This window comes from Rutilus rutilus (genome assembly GCF_951802725.1).
Source record: "Rutilus rutilus genome assembly, chromosome: 22".
NCBI classification, from domain to species: domain Eukaryota; kingdom Metazoa; phylum Chordata; class Actinopteri; order Cypriniformes; family Leuciscidae; genus Rutilus; species Rutilus rutilus.
Genome location: NC_140227.1, coordinates 322,087 through 336,905, shown reverse-complemented (window position 1 = coordinate 336,905; position 14,819 = coordinate 322,087). Strand labels below are relative to the sequence as shown.

The 14,819-nt window shown below is 46.9% G+C and overlaps 1 protein-coding gene across 2 annotated transcripts in view; it reads right to left on the bottom strand.

The window, feature by feature from the left end:
* Positions 1–14,819, bottom strand: part of poc1a (POC1 centriolar protein A) — a 99,795-nt gene that overhangs the window by 60,687 nt on the left and 24,289 nt on the right. For both annotated transcript variants that reach the window (XM_084394945.1, XM_084394946.1), the window contains exons 5-7: positions 5,853–5,960; positions 5,585–5,700; positions 1,757–1,890 (exon numbers count right to left, since the gene is read on the bottom strand). In XM_084394945.1, coding sequence (XP_084251071.1) covers positions 1,757–1,890; positions 5,585–5,700; positions 5,853–5,960 — 358 coding nt within the window. The remainder of the gene's footprint in view (positions 1–1,756; positions 1,891–5,584; positions 5,701–5,852; positions 5,961–14,819) is intronic.

Sequence of the window (14,819 nt, the reverse complement as noted above, 5' to 3'; positions counted from 1 at the left end):
CACAAGCACTATAGCTAATCACAGTAGCTAGTTAACCAATGCGGTTTACCACAGTACACCTTTACCGAGCTGCCCGTCACATGACTGAAAACTCAAACTTCAGCCCAAAACACGTCTTCGAGCAGACTTCCTCATGTGCTGCCTGTGTTTCCAGCGGTGTGTTGAGCTGAAGGCTGACAGAGGTCACGCGCTCATCCCACTGACGCTAGCAGGCGTTCGCTACACTAATGCTAACCAGGAGGCTTCAGGTCTGAGCGCTAACATGACTCACTTTCAGTATGTAGGCGTGCGCTTTAATACTCGATTGATTTAGCCAACGCTCCACTGAAGGGAAAACACAACACCTAGTGAAGTGGCAGTGTTGGAACGAACAGATCAGGTCATGTGATTCATTCATTCATATGCAGAACAACATATGCTTCAACCCATCAAGCAAAAGCATGATTCCCAAGCGCTCCATCAGCCCTGGTGCAATGCACTGCCTCTTGGGGATTAGAGTACGATGTGCATCAAGTAATAATGCAGAAGCTATAGGAGTGTATGTGTGATTTAGTGCATGGAGAAGTCGTCAGGTCAGTGTTTGGCTCGTGTCCAAGACTCTGTCTTCAGCGCACAGGTTCTGGAGTGTGAGTGGAGGGTCAAGGATCAAGGGTCAGGTCCAGGATATTCGCTGGAGATCAGGGTCAGGGGTCAGCGGTGTGTACCTGATGGCCGTGCAGTGTGTAGAGCAGCCGGCCCTCTAGCAGGTCCAGGATCTTGAGTGTGGAGTCGCTGGAGGTCAGAGGTCAGGGGTCAGGGTTAAGGTCAGGGTCAGAGGTCAGGGGTCAGTGGTGTGTACCTGATGGCCGTGCAGTGTGTAGAGCAGCCGGCCCTCTAGCAGGTCCAGGATCTTGAGTGTGGAGTCGCTGGAGGTCAGGGGTCAGGGTTAAGGTCAGGGTCAGAGGTCAGGGGTCAGTGGTATGTACCTGATGGCCGTGCAGTGTGTAGAGCAGCCGGCCCTCTAGCAGGTCCAGGATCTTGAGTGTGGAGTCGCTGGAGGTCAGGGGTCAGGGTTAAGGTCAGGGTCAGAGGTCAGGGGTCAGTGGTGTGTACCTGATGGCCGTGCAGTGTGTAGAGCAGCCGGCCCTCTAGCAGGTCCAGGATCTTGAGTGTGGAGTCGCTGGAGGTCAGGGGTCAGGGTCGGGGGTCAGGGTCAGGGGTCAGTGGTGTGTACCTGATGGCCGTGCAGTGTGTAGAGCAGCCGGCCCTCTAGCAGGTCCAGGATCTTGAGTGTGGAGTCGCTGGAGGTCAGGGGTCAGGGTCGGGGGCCAGGGTTAAGGTCAGGGTCAGAGGTCAGGGGTCAGTGGTGTGTACCTGATGGCCGTGCAGTGTATAGAGCAGCCGGCCCTCTAGCAGGTCCAGGATCTTGAGTGTGGAGTCGCTGGAGGTCAGGGGTCAGGGTCGGGGGTCAGGGTTAAGGTCAGGGTCAGGGTCAGGGGTCAGTGGTGTGTACCTGATGGCCGTGCAGTGTGTAGAGCAGCCGGCCCTCTAGCAGGTCCAGGATCTTGAGTGTGGAGTCGCTGGAGGTCAGGGTCGGGGGTCAGGGTTAAGGTCAGGGTCAGGGTCAGGGGTCAGTGGTGTGTACCTGATGGCCGTGCAGTGTGTAGAGCAGCCGGCCCTCTAGCAGGTCCAGGATCTTCAGTGTGGAGTCGCTGGAGGTCAGGGTCGGGGGTCAGGGTTAAGGTCAGGGTCAGGGTCAGGGGTCAGTGGTGTGTACCTGATGGCCGTGCAGTGTGTAGAGCAGCCGGCCCTCTAGCAGGTCCAGGATCTTGAGTGTGGAGTCGCTGGAGGCTGAGATGAGGAAGTTTCCAGACGGATGGAAGGAGAGGCCGTTCACCGCCGCACTATGAACTGAAACACACACACACACACACACACACACACACACACACACACACACACACACACACTACCATCTGAACACTACAATCTCATGAACTACACAAGCTTGACATTACAGACAATTACATAAAACATATTAACCATAAAAGCTGAATCAATAGTAAAACTTTAAATTGGATGGTTTTCAATAACTAAAATGTGTCAGCACAAAACATGTCTTTCCCATTGCAACCAAACCCAGTTTAATGTATAGAATTATATGTTTTCAAGGTAAAAAGTGTAATTTGTTTTGTTGTTGTTGCAAAAATATCATGAAGTATTAATAATTCACAAATATTACTACATCTTTGAGGAGTCACACCACATGACGATCAACAAACCTTGTCTTGTCATTAGGTCAAATTTGACTTATTGACCTTGCTTGGTTTTGTATGTGGTAAAGTTCAAAAGTTTTTTTAAATAAAAATAAGCAGAAACAATTTTGTTAAAATATTTGTAAGAAATATATAATAATGTGAATGAATTTACTTTTAAATGTATTGTAAAGTTAATTGCTGATCCAAACAATATTTCCAGTTTTTCTTTTTTCTTTTTTTTTTTGGTCAGTTTGCAAACTTTGGTTTAATTTTTGAAGAAGTGTTTTTATTGGTTTAATTTTTGAAGAAGTGTTTTCATTGGTTTAATTTTTGAAGAAGTGTTTTCATTGGTTTAATTTTTGAAGAAGTGTTTTCATTGGTTCAGTGTGCTGGAAACGCCTGAAGACTGGACATCTGCAGCTGCTCTAGGTTTAGTCCCAGTCTCGTTCTCTCTGATCTCCAGCTCTCTCGCCCTTCACACGCCCCCTGCAGGCGAAGGCAGACACTGCAGGCGTCACACCCTTCACACGCCCCCCGCAGGCGAAGGCAGACACTGCAGGCGTCACACCCTTCACACGCCCCCCGCAGGCGAAGGCAGACACTGCAGGCGTCACACTCACCGCTTCATACTGGATCATCTTTATCTACACTTATATCTTCTGCATGCATTATGCATTACTGGATAATGTTAATTAACATAAACATATATGTGTGTCGGCCTGCAGTGTTTGTGCTCCAGACATGAGAGACTACTTTTATACGCACACATTTTTCATGTATTAAAGTTACAAGGTTTGAAATGACAGGAAATGAGCTGTTCTCACATCGACTGACACTTTTCATATGGCCTGAAACTCCAAAAAAACTCCATTTACACAGTTAACATTATATTTTTGCCCATTAAAATTAGTTTATGTCAGCATGAAACTGAAGTTGTGGCTAAATGTATTGTGACTTGGTCTAATAAGAAAAATTGTTAACATTACATTAGTTAACATTTAGTTATACTTCTACAGCATCTATTAATCTCAGGTGTTAATAACATTATTATTAACTAACATTAACAAAGATTAATAAATGCTGTAAAAATATATTGATTATTGTTAGTTTATATTAGTTGAAGGATTTGTTCACTTCAAATTCAAATTCAAATTTGATGTTCATGTCTTTCTTTGTTGAGTTTTTTAACGTAATGTGTGTCTCATCACAGCGAGTGCAAGACCAGCATTTGTGGTTAAAAGTATATAAATATTTATTTAGTTCTAAAATGTCGGCTGGTTTGTCTAGATGAGACTCTTATTCCTCGGCTGGATCGTGTCGAGACTTTGAAGCTGCACTGAAACTCACATCTGGACCTCCGACCCGTTGGACCCCATTGAAGACACTATATGGAGGAACATCCTGGAGTGTTTTCCTCAAAAACCTTCATTTCTTTTTTGACTGGAGAAAGAAAGACGTGAACATCTTGGATGACGTGGAGGAGACTCAATTATCAGGTCATTGTCCCCCAGTAGAATTTTTTGGGTGATTTTAACATGTAAACGAAGCAATCTGGTGCAAAATAAAAAAATTAATTACAATAGAAAAAAAATGGAGAAGACAACATTTGCTTCAAGTACGCTAGGGATGGGGATTGACACAAGTTTCACAATTTGATTCGATATTGATTAACTTGGGTCCTATCAGGTACAGTATATAGCAAATTGTATGAGAGGGGGGGAATTTTTTGGTAGTGTAAATATATTCATTCTGAAACAATATTTTCAGATTTTACATACTTAAATCTTCATATTTGTGATATTTACCCCAGGGTGTTATTTATTTTTATAAAGAGAATTTTTTTTTACCTTATTAAATGTATGCATCATCTTTCATGTCAAATTCTTACATTTGATCAATCAATTCAGTTATAATAATAAGACACTATAGGGCTGTTACCCATAAAATTAAATAATTTGCATTGCAAAATTACAACTGCAATAAATAATGTTATGAGATTGATGTTTTAAATAAATGTTTGATTATACAAATAAGAAAAAATTCAATACTTAAACATGAAACTAAACCGCCAACCGTAAAAATGCGAAATGTTGTTTTTTTACTTATAACATATGATTTAGTTTAACATAACACGACTACGGGAGCTGTTTTGCTGAATATTATCACGATTGAAAATGTTACATTGAATTTATAGTTCAAGAAACAAGTAGCCTAGTGAGTCACTGAGTCGTTCATTCAAACGATTCGTTCAAAGCGCTGAATCATTCAGTAATAAAACGCCGCGCTGCTGTTGCTTTCCTTTGGAACTATTTTCGGTGGTGAAATAGAACAAAAACAGCTAATATTGTTTGTCTAAAATGTAAGCAACTTAATATTAACTAGGCTACTTACATTTTGAACTATAAATTCAATGTAACATTTTCAATGGTGATAAATCTTCAGTGAGTTTCTGTGTGCTGTTACACTCATTTGCTGTGATTTCTCCACGAATGTATCTCTAAAAAGAGCCTCAGCGCGACTTTGTTACCAGAAATACACTACCCATTATCAATCGCTGTTTACATTGAACGTAATAAAATCACAATCATTCTTGCGTTTCGATACTTCCCTGGTTATCTTTTGTCACTAAAGTTAAGCTTCTTGTCCGGGTGGGCAATTCACCTTCTCTGGCCCCTTCATAAGACCCACCTGTCCCGGGCAAGCGTTATCGTCGAGCCCTGAGTTCAGTCATGATTATCTGTCGTGCTGTGAAGCGGTACAGGCGGCCGGCGGTCTGTGTGACTGTCACTCGAGAGACGTCTATGGTCTCACTCCAGTCTAATTAGCACATTCCCAATTATTATTGTGAAGTTTACCGTGCTTGCTTGTATTTTTAAGGCCAGACAAGTAATTTGTTGAGGTCTAGTTGTAAAGAAAGACACACGCCGGCACACACATATATATTCAAACACACATCCCTGTAGAGTAAACACGTAATACACACGCCGTCAGCGCTCTCACAGATTCACGTTTTTGAAGTTTGCGCGGAGATGATCACGTTTTTCTGAATGTTTCACCGCTTGCTCCTGTTTCAAGGTTTGCGTTCTCGATCATCAAACACTGATGCTGTGCGAGTGAGCGGCTGGAGTACGTGTGTGTGTGTGTGTGTGTGTGTGTGTGTGTGTGTGTGTGAGATTCTCTCACCCTGATAGTGCTGCAGGAGTCTGTGTGTGTGTGTGTGTGTGTGTGTGTGTGTGTGTGTGTGTGAGTCTCTCACCCTGATAGTGCTGCAGGAGTCTGTGTGTGTGTGTGTGTGTGTGTGTGTGTGTGTGTGTGTGTGTGTGTGTGTGTGTGTGTGTGTCTCTCACCCTGATAGTGCTGCAGGAGTCTGTGTGAGCGAATGTCCCACACCTTCACTGTGTTGTCTGTGCCAGCCGCTGCCACACAGGTGCCACTCGGGTGAAACGCCACAGTGTTCACATACCTGAACACAAGCAGAGGAGCCTGAGTGAGTGAGTGTGTGTGTGTGTGTGTGTGTGTGTGTGTGTCAGTGAGTGTGTGTGTGTGTGTGTGTGTGTGTGTGTGTGTGTGTGTGTCAGTGAGTGTGTGAGTGTGTGCTGTGCTGTGCTCACTCACCCGCCGTGATCACAGAACGAGTGAACACACTCTCTGCTGTTCTTGTCCCACAGCTTCACTGTTCTGTCATCACTGGCAGAGACGATCAACCGCCCGTCAGGGGAAAACCTGCAGGATTCATACGACACTATTCAGATCACGTTAGAACACACCAGATCACATCAGAACACGTCAGAACACGCCAGATCACATCAGAACACGCCAGAACACGCCAGATCACATTAGAACACGCCAGAACACGCCAGATCACATCAGAACACGCCAGATCACATCAGAACACGCTAGAACACGCCAGATCACGTCAGAACACACCAGATCACATCAGAACACATCAGAACACGCCAGATCACATTAGAACACGCCAGAACACGCCAGATCACATCAGAACACGTCAGAACACGCCAGATCACATCAGAACACGCCAGATCACATCAGAACACGCCAGAACACGTCAGAACACGCCAGATCACATCAGAACACGCCAGATCACATCAGAACACGCCAGATCCCGCCAGATCACATCAGAACACGTCAGAACACGCCAGATCACATCAGAACACGCCAGATCACATCAGAATACGCCAGAACACGCCAGATCACCTCTGAACACGCCAGATCACATCAGAATACGCCACAACACGCCAGATCACGCCAGAACACGCCAGATCACGTCAGAATACGCCAGATCACGTCAGATCATGCCAGATCACGTCAGATCACGCCAGATCACGTCAGAACACGCCAGATCACGCCAGATCACGTCAGAACACGGCAGATCACGTCAGAATACGCCAGAATGCCAGATCACGCCAGAACACACCAGATCACATCAGAACACATCAGAACACGCCAGATCACATTAGAACACGCCAGATCACATCAGAACACGTCAGAACACGCCAGATCACATCAGAACACGCCAGATCACATCAGAACACGCCAGATCACGCCAGATCACATCAGAACACGTCAGAACACGCCAGATCACATCAGAACACGCCAGATCACATCAGAATACGCCAGAACACGCCAGATCACCTCTGAACACGCCAGATCACATCAGAATACGCCACAACACGCCAGATCACGCCAGAACACGCCAGATCACGTCAGAATACGCCAGATCACGTCAGATCACGTCAGAACACGCCAGATCACGTCAGAACACGGCAGATCACGTCAGAATACGCCAGAACGCCAGATCACGCCAGAACACACCAGATCACGTCAGAACACGTCAGAACATGCCAGATCACGTCAGAACACGCCAGATCACGTCAGAACACGCCAGATCACGTCAGAACACGTCAGAATACGCCAGAACACGCCAGATCACGTCAGATCACGCCAGATCACGTCAGAACGCGCCAGATGACGCCAGATCATGTCAGAACAAGTTAGAACACGCCAGAACACGCCAGAACAAGTTAGAACACGCCAGATCACGCCAGAACAAGTTAGAACATGGCAGATCACGCCAGAACATGTCAGAACAAGTTAGAACACGCCAGATCACGCCAGAACACGTCAGATCACGCCAGAGCAAGTTAGAACACGCCAGATCACGCCAGAACATGCCAGATCACGCCAGATCACGCCAGAACACGCCAGATCACGGCAGATCACGTCAGAACGCGCCAGATAACGCCAGATCATGTCAGAACAAGTTAGAACACGCCAGATCACGCCAGAACACGCCAGATCACGCCAGAACACGCCAGAACAAGTTAGAACACGCCAGAACAAGTTAGAACATGGCAGATCACGCCAGAACACGTCAGAACAAGTTAGAACATGCCAGATCACGCCAGAAAAAGTTAGAACACGGCAGATCACGCCAGAACACGGCAGAACATGTCAGAACAAGTTAGAACACGCCAGATCACGTCAGAACACGCCAGATCACGCCAGATCACGTCAGAACACGCCAGATCACGCCAGATCACATCAGAACACGTCAGAACACGCCAGATCACATCAGAACACGCCAGATCACATCAGAACACGCCAGATCACATCAGAACACGTCAGAACACGCCAGATCACATCAGAACACGCCAGATCACATCAGAATACGCCAGAACACGCCAGATCACCTCTGAACACGCCAGATCACATCAGAATACGCCACAACACGCCAGATCACGTCAGAACACGCCAGATAACGCCAGATCATGTCAGAACAAGTTAGAACACGCCAGATCACGCCAGAACACGCCAGAACAAGTTAGAACACGCCAGAACAAGTTAGAACATGGCAGATCACGCCAGAACACGTCAGATCACATCAGAATACGCCACAACACGCCAGATCACGCCAGAACACGCCAGATCACGTCAGAATACGCCAGATCACGTCAGATCATGCCAGATCACGTCAGATCACGCCAGATCACGTCAGAACACGCCAGATCACGCCAGATCACGTCAGAACACGGCAGATCACGTCAGAATACGCCAGAACGCCAGATCACGCCAGATCACATCAGAACACGTCAGAACACGCCAGATCACATCAGAACACGCCAGATCACATCAGAACACGCCAGATCACGCCAGATCACATCAGAACACGTCAGAACACGCCAGATCACATCAGAACACGCCAGATCACATCAGAATACGCCAGAACACGCCAGATCACCTCTGAACACGCCAGATCACATCAGAATACGCCACAACACGCCAGATCACGCCAGAACACGCCAGATCACGTCAGAATACGTCAGATCACGCCAGATCACGCCAGATCACGTCAGAACACGCCAGATCACGTCAGAACACGGCAGATCACGTCAGAATACGCCAGAACGCCAGATCACGCCAGAACACGCCAGATCACGTCAGATCACGCCAGATCACGTCAGAACGCGCCAGATGACGCCAGATCATGTCAGAACAAGTTAGAACACGCCAGAACACGCCAGAACAAGTTAGAACACGCCAGATCACGCCAGAACAAGTTAGAACATGGCAGATCACGCCAGAACATGTCAGAACAAGTTAGAACACGCCAGATCACGCCAGAACACGTCAGATCACGCCAGAGCAAGTTAGAACACGCCAGATCACGCCAGAACATGCCAGATCACGCCAGATCACGCCAGAACACGCCAGATCACGGCAGATCACGTCAGAACGCGCCAGATAACGCCAGATCATGTCAGAACAAGTTAGAACACGCCAGATCACGCCAGAACACGCCAGATCACGCCAGAACACGCCAGAACAAGTTAGAACACGCCAGAACAAGTTAGAACATGGCAGATCACGCCAGAACACGTCAGAACAAGTTAGAACATGCCAGATCACGCCAGAAAAAGTTAGAACACGGCAGATCACGCCAGAACACGGCAGAACATGTCAGAACAAGTTAGAACACGCCAGATCACGTCAGAACACGCCAGATCACGCCAGATCACGTCAGAACACGCCAGATCACGCCAGATCACATCAGAACACGTCAGAACACGCCAGATCACATCAGAACACGCCAGATCACATCAGAACACGCCAGATCACGCCAGATCACATCAGAACACGTCAGAACACGCCAGATCACATCAGAACACGCCAGATCACATCAGAATACGCCAGAACACGCCAGATCACCTCTGAACACGCCAGATCACATCAGAATACGCCACAACACGCCAGATCACGTCAGAACACGCCAGATAACGCCAGATCATGTCAGAACAAGTTAGAACACGCCAGATCACGCCAGAACACGCCAGAACAAGTTAGAACACGCCAGAACAAGTTAGAACATGGCAGATCACGCCAGAACACGTCAGATCACATCAGAATACGCCACAACACGCCAGATCACGCCAGAACACGCCAGATCACGTCAGAATACGCCAGATCACGTCAGATCATGCCAGATCACGTCAGATCACGCCAGATCACGTCAGAACACGCCAGATCACGCCAGATCACGTCAGAACACGGCAGATCACGTCAGAATACGCCAGAACGCCAGATCACGCCAGATCACATCAGAACACGTGAGAACACGCCAGATCACATCAGAACACGCCAGATCACATCAGAACACGCCAGATCACGCCAGATCACATCAGAACACGTCAGAACACGCCAGATCACATCAGAACACGCCAGATCACATCAGAATACGCCAGAACACGCCAGATCACCTCTGAACACGCCAGATCACATCAGAATACGCCACAACACGCCAGATCACGCCAGAACACGCCAGATCACGTCAGAATACGCCAGATCACGTCAGATCACGCCAGATCACGCCAGATCACGTCAGAACACGCCAGATCACGTCAGAACACGGCAGATCACGTCAGAATACGCCAGAACGCCAGATCACGCCAGAACACACCAGATCACGTCAGAACACGTCAGAACATGCCAGATCACGTCAGAACACACCAGATCACGTCAGAACACGCCAGATCACGTCAGAATACGCCAGAACACGCCAGATCACGTCAGATCACGCCAGATCACGTCAGAACGCGCCAGATGACGCCAGATCATGTCAGAACAAGTTAGAACACGCCAGAACAAGTTAGAACACGCCAGAACAAGTTAGAACATGGCAGATCACGCCAGAACATGTCAGAACAAGTTAGAACACGCCAGATCACGCCAGAACACGTCAGATCACGCCAGAACACGCCAGAGCAAGTTAGAACACGCCAGAACATGCCAGATCACGCCAGAACACGCCAGATCACGGCAGATCACGTCAGAACGCGCCAGATAACGCCAGATCATGTCAGAACAAGTTAGAACACGCCAGATCACGCCAGATCACGCCAGAACACGCCAGAACAAGTTAGAACACGCCAGAACAAGTTAGAACATGGCAGATCACGCCAGAACACGTCAGAACAAGTTAGAACATGCCAGATCACGCCAGAAAAAGTTAGAACACGGCAGATCACGCCAGAACACGGCAGAACATGTCAGAACAAGTTAGAACACGCCAGATCACGTCAGAACACGCCAGATCACGCCAGATCACGTCAGAACACGCCAGATCACGCCAGATCACATCAGAACACGTCAGAACACGCCAGATCACATCAGAACACGCCAGATCACATCAGAACACGCCAGATCACGCCAGATCACATCAGAACACGTCAGAACACGCCAGATCACATCAGAACACGCCAGATCACATCAGAATACGCCAGAACACGCCAGATCACCTCTGAACACGCCAGATCACATCAGAATACGCCACAACACGCCAGATCACGCCAGAACACGCCAGATAACGCCAGATCATGTCAGAACACGCCAGATCACGTCAGAACACGGCAGATCACGTCAGAATACGCCAGAACGCCAGATCACGCCAGAACACACCAGATCACGTCAGAACACGTCAGAACATGCCAGATCACGTCAGAACACACCAGATCACGTCAGAACACGCCAGATCACGTCAGAATACGCCAGAACACGCCAGATCACGTCAGATCACGCCAGATCACGTCAGAACGCGCCAGATGACGCCAGATCATGTCAGAACAAGTTAGAACACGCCAGAACAAGTTAGAACACGCCAGAACAAGTTAGAACATGGCAGATCACGCCAGAACATGTCAGAACAAGTTAGAACACGCCAGATCACGCCAGAACACGTCAGATCACGCCAGAACACGCCAGAGCAAGTTAGAACACGCCAGAACATGCCAGATCACGCCAGAACACGCCAGATCACGGCAGATCACGTCAGAACGCGCCAGATAACGCCAGATCATGTCAGAACAAGTTAGAACACGCCAGATCACGCCAGAACACGCCAGATCACGCCAGAACACGCCAGAACAAGTTAGAACACGCCAGAACAAGTTAGAACATGGCAGATCACGCCAGAACACGTCAGAACAAGTTAGAACATGCCAGATCACGCCAGAAAAAGTTAGAACACGGCAGATCACGCCAGAACACGGCAGAACATGTCAGAACAAGTTAGAACATGCCAGATCACGCCAGAAAAAGTTAGAACACGGCAGATCACGCCAGAACACGGCAGAACATGTCAGAACAAGTTAGAACACGCCAGATCACGTCAGAACACGCCAGATCACGCCAGATCACGTCAGAACACGCCAGATCACGCCAGATCACATCAGAACACGTCAGAACACGCCAGATCACATCAGAACACGCCAGATCACATCAGAACACGCCAGATCACGCCAGATCACATCAGAACACGTCAGAACACGCCAGATCACATCAGAACACGCCAGATCACATCAGAATACGCCAGAACACGCCAGATCACCTCTGAACACGCCAGATCACATCAGAATACGCCACAACACGCCAGATCACGCCAGAACACGCCAGATAACGCCAGATCATGTCAGAACAAGTTAGAACACGCCAGATCACGCCAGAACACGCCAGATCACGCCAGAACACGCCAGAACAAGTTAGAACACGCCAGAACAAGTTAGAACATGGCAGATCACGCCAGAACACGTCAGAACAAGTTAGAACATGCCAGATCACGCCAGAAAAAGTTAGAACACGGCAGATCACGCCAGAACACGGCAGATCATGTCAGAACAAGTTAGAACACGCCAGATCACGCCAGAACATGCCAGATCACGCCAGAACACGGCAGATCACATCAGAACGCGCCAGATGACGCCAGATCATGTCAGAACAAGTTAGAACACGCCAAATCACGCCAGAACACGCCAGAACAAGTTAGAACATGGCAGATCACGCCAGAACACGTCAGAACAAGTTAGAACATGCCAGATCACGCCAGAACAAGTTAGAACACGGCAGATCACGCCAGAACACATCAGAACACGGCAGATCATGTCACAACGCGCCAGATCACGCCAGAACACGTCAGAACAAGTTAGAACATGCCAGATCACGCCAGAACACGCCAGATCATGTCAGAACAAGTTAGAAGACGCCAGATCACGCCAGAACACGCCGGATCACGCCAGAACAAGTTAGAACACGCCAGATCACGCCAGAACAAGTTAGAACATGGCAGATCACGCCAGAACACGTCAGAACAAGTTAGAACACGCCAGATCACGCCAGAACAAGTTAGAACACGCCAGATCAAGCCAGAACACGTCAGAACACGGCAGATCATGTCACAACGCGCCAGATCACGGCAGAACAAGTTAGAACACGCCAGAACAAGTTAGAACATGGCGGATCACGCCAGAACACGTCAGAACAAGTTAGAACACGCCAGAACAAGTTAGAACATGGCAGATCACGCCAGAACACGTCACAACGCGCCAGATCACGCCAGAACACGTCAGAACACGCCAGATCACAGCAGAATACGTCAGATCATGTCAGAACACGCCAGATCACGCCAGAACACATCAGAACACACCAGATCACGGCAGAATACGCCAGATCACGTCAGAACACGCCAGATCACGCCAGAACACGGCAGATCACGGCAGAATACGCCAGATCACGCCAGAACACATCAGAACACGCCAGAACACGTCAGAACATGTCAGAACACATCAGAACACTTCAGAACTATGGCAAGCCATGTGGCTTAGAATTACGCTATAGATTAATCGCGTTTACAGCCAAACGGCGTCAAATACGGCGTTTTAAACCACATTTGACAGCGCAAAATACGGCGTTGTAATTACAAAACGCCGTAAAAAACGTGCGAAATACGTCAATGACGCCGTATTTGACGCCGGTTTAGTGTGCATGGAAAGCGCCGCTTTTTACGGCGTTCATCTCGCCATATGACACCGTAAAAAGCGCCGTTTTGGTTGCACAGAGCGCGTGTTATTTTACAGCGTTTTGCTTATAGTATAATGAGACACGCCCACTGATTTCCACAGCCAGTCAGTTTGAACTGTTCTCTCCCAATCAATGATGAACTGAGTCAGACCAGACGAATTCAGCATGGATCATTTGTAGTATGCTCCTAAAGAGTTATTAATTTTATGGATTAAAATAATCCAAGCTAAATAATAAACTGAAATTAAAGAAAGTTATGGATTAAAACAATCCAAGCTAAATAGTAAACTGAATTTAAAAAAAATATTAAAGAACATTCAAATCAATAAAGCAAAATTAATAGGATTTTCACATTTTAAAAGGGGGGAGAAAAGATCTTGAAGCAAAACCAGTTGAGAAACACTGTATCAGAATTATGGATAGAGTTATGGATAGAGTATAGAGTTATGGATTTTATCCTGTTTTTTTCTCCGTTCATAGAAGCGCTACAGGTGAAAACGATGATGAATTCCCCTATTCTGTTGCTGCTATTTTACATGCAGGCTAAAACTAAACCCCTGAAAAAAATTTTTGGGGTATTTTTAATGGGTCACAGACACTTGTTCATTCTAATTTAATTTAATTTTAATTTAACATAATCTTGTCGGCTAATGAATGGAGAATGATCGCGTCAGTTGAAGGTCGGGGAAAAACAAAAAACAGAAATGAATCCAGTTTGTTGATAAGAGAAAACATTTCTAATTTCCGTTTAGTTTAAGTTTTTCAACTAATATTATATTTTCCTTTAATTCAGGTTTATTTCGATTAGCATAGGCCTAAATGTTTTTAATAGTCTTAGTTTTACTTAACTAATTGCCTGGGCAAAACATCGACAGAACTGTCAATTTTCCAACTCTTTCAAGCCACGAATATTTACAAATATACACTAATTATTTAATGCCGGTCTGGGACACAATATTAGGCCAATCACACTCATCCAGGCCAATTAACCTACAGTTATTGTTGCAAGCATAATATAGCCTACATTTATTTTAAGAAGAATGACTCAAATTTGGGAAAGAAATAACAATGTTATTTTTATTTATTTATTGTCCTTTGCTGAGTTTGCTCCCTTATGTTTTATCTTTTAAAATGACGGAAATTATTTCAAAATTCGTATTTAAAAAACGGCTTTGTACTCAGACTGAACTTCTACCCACAAAAGTTTTTTTTCCC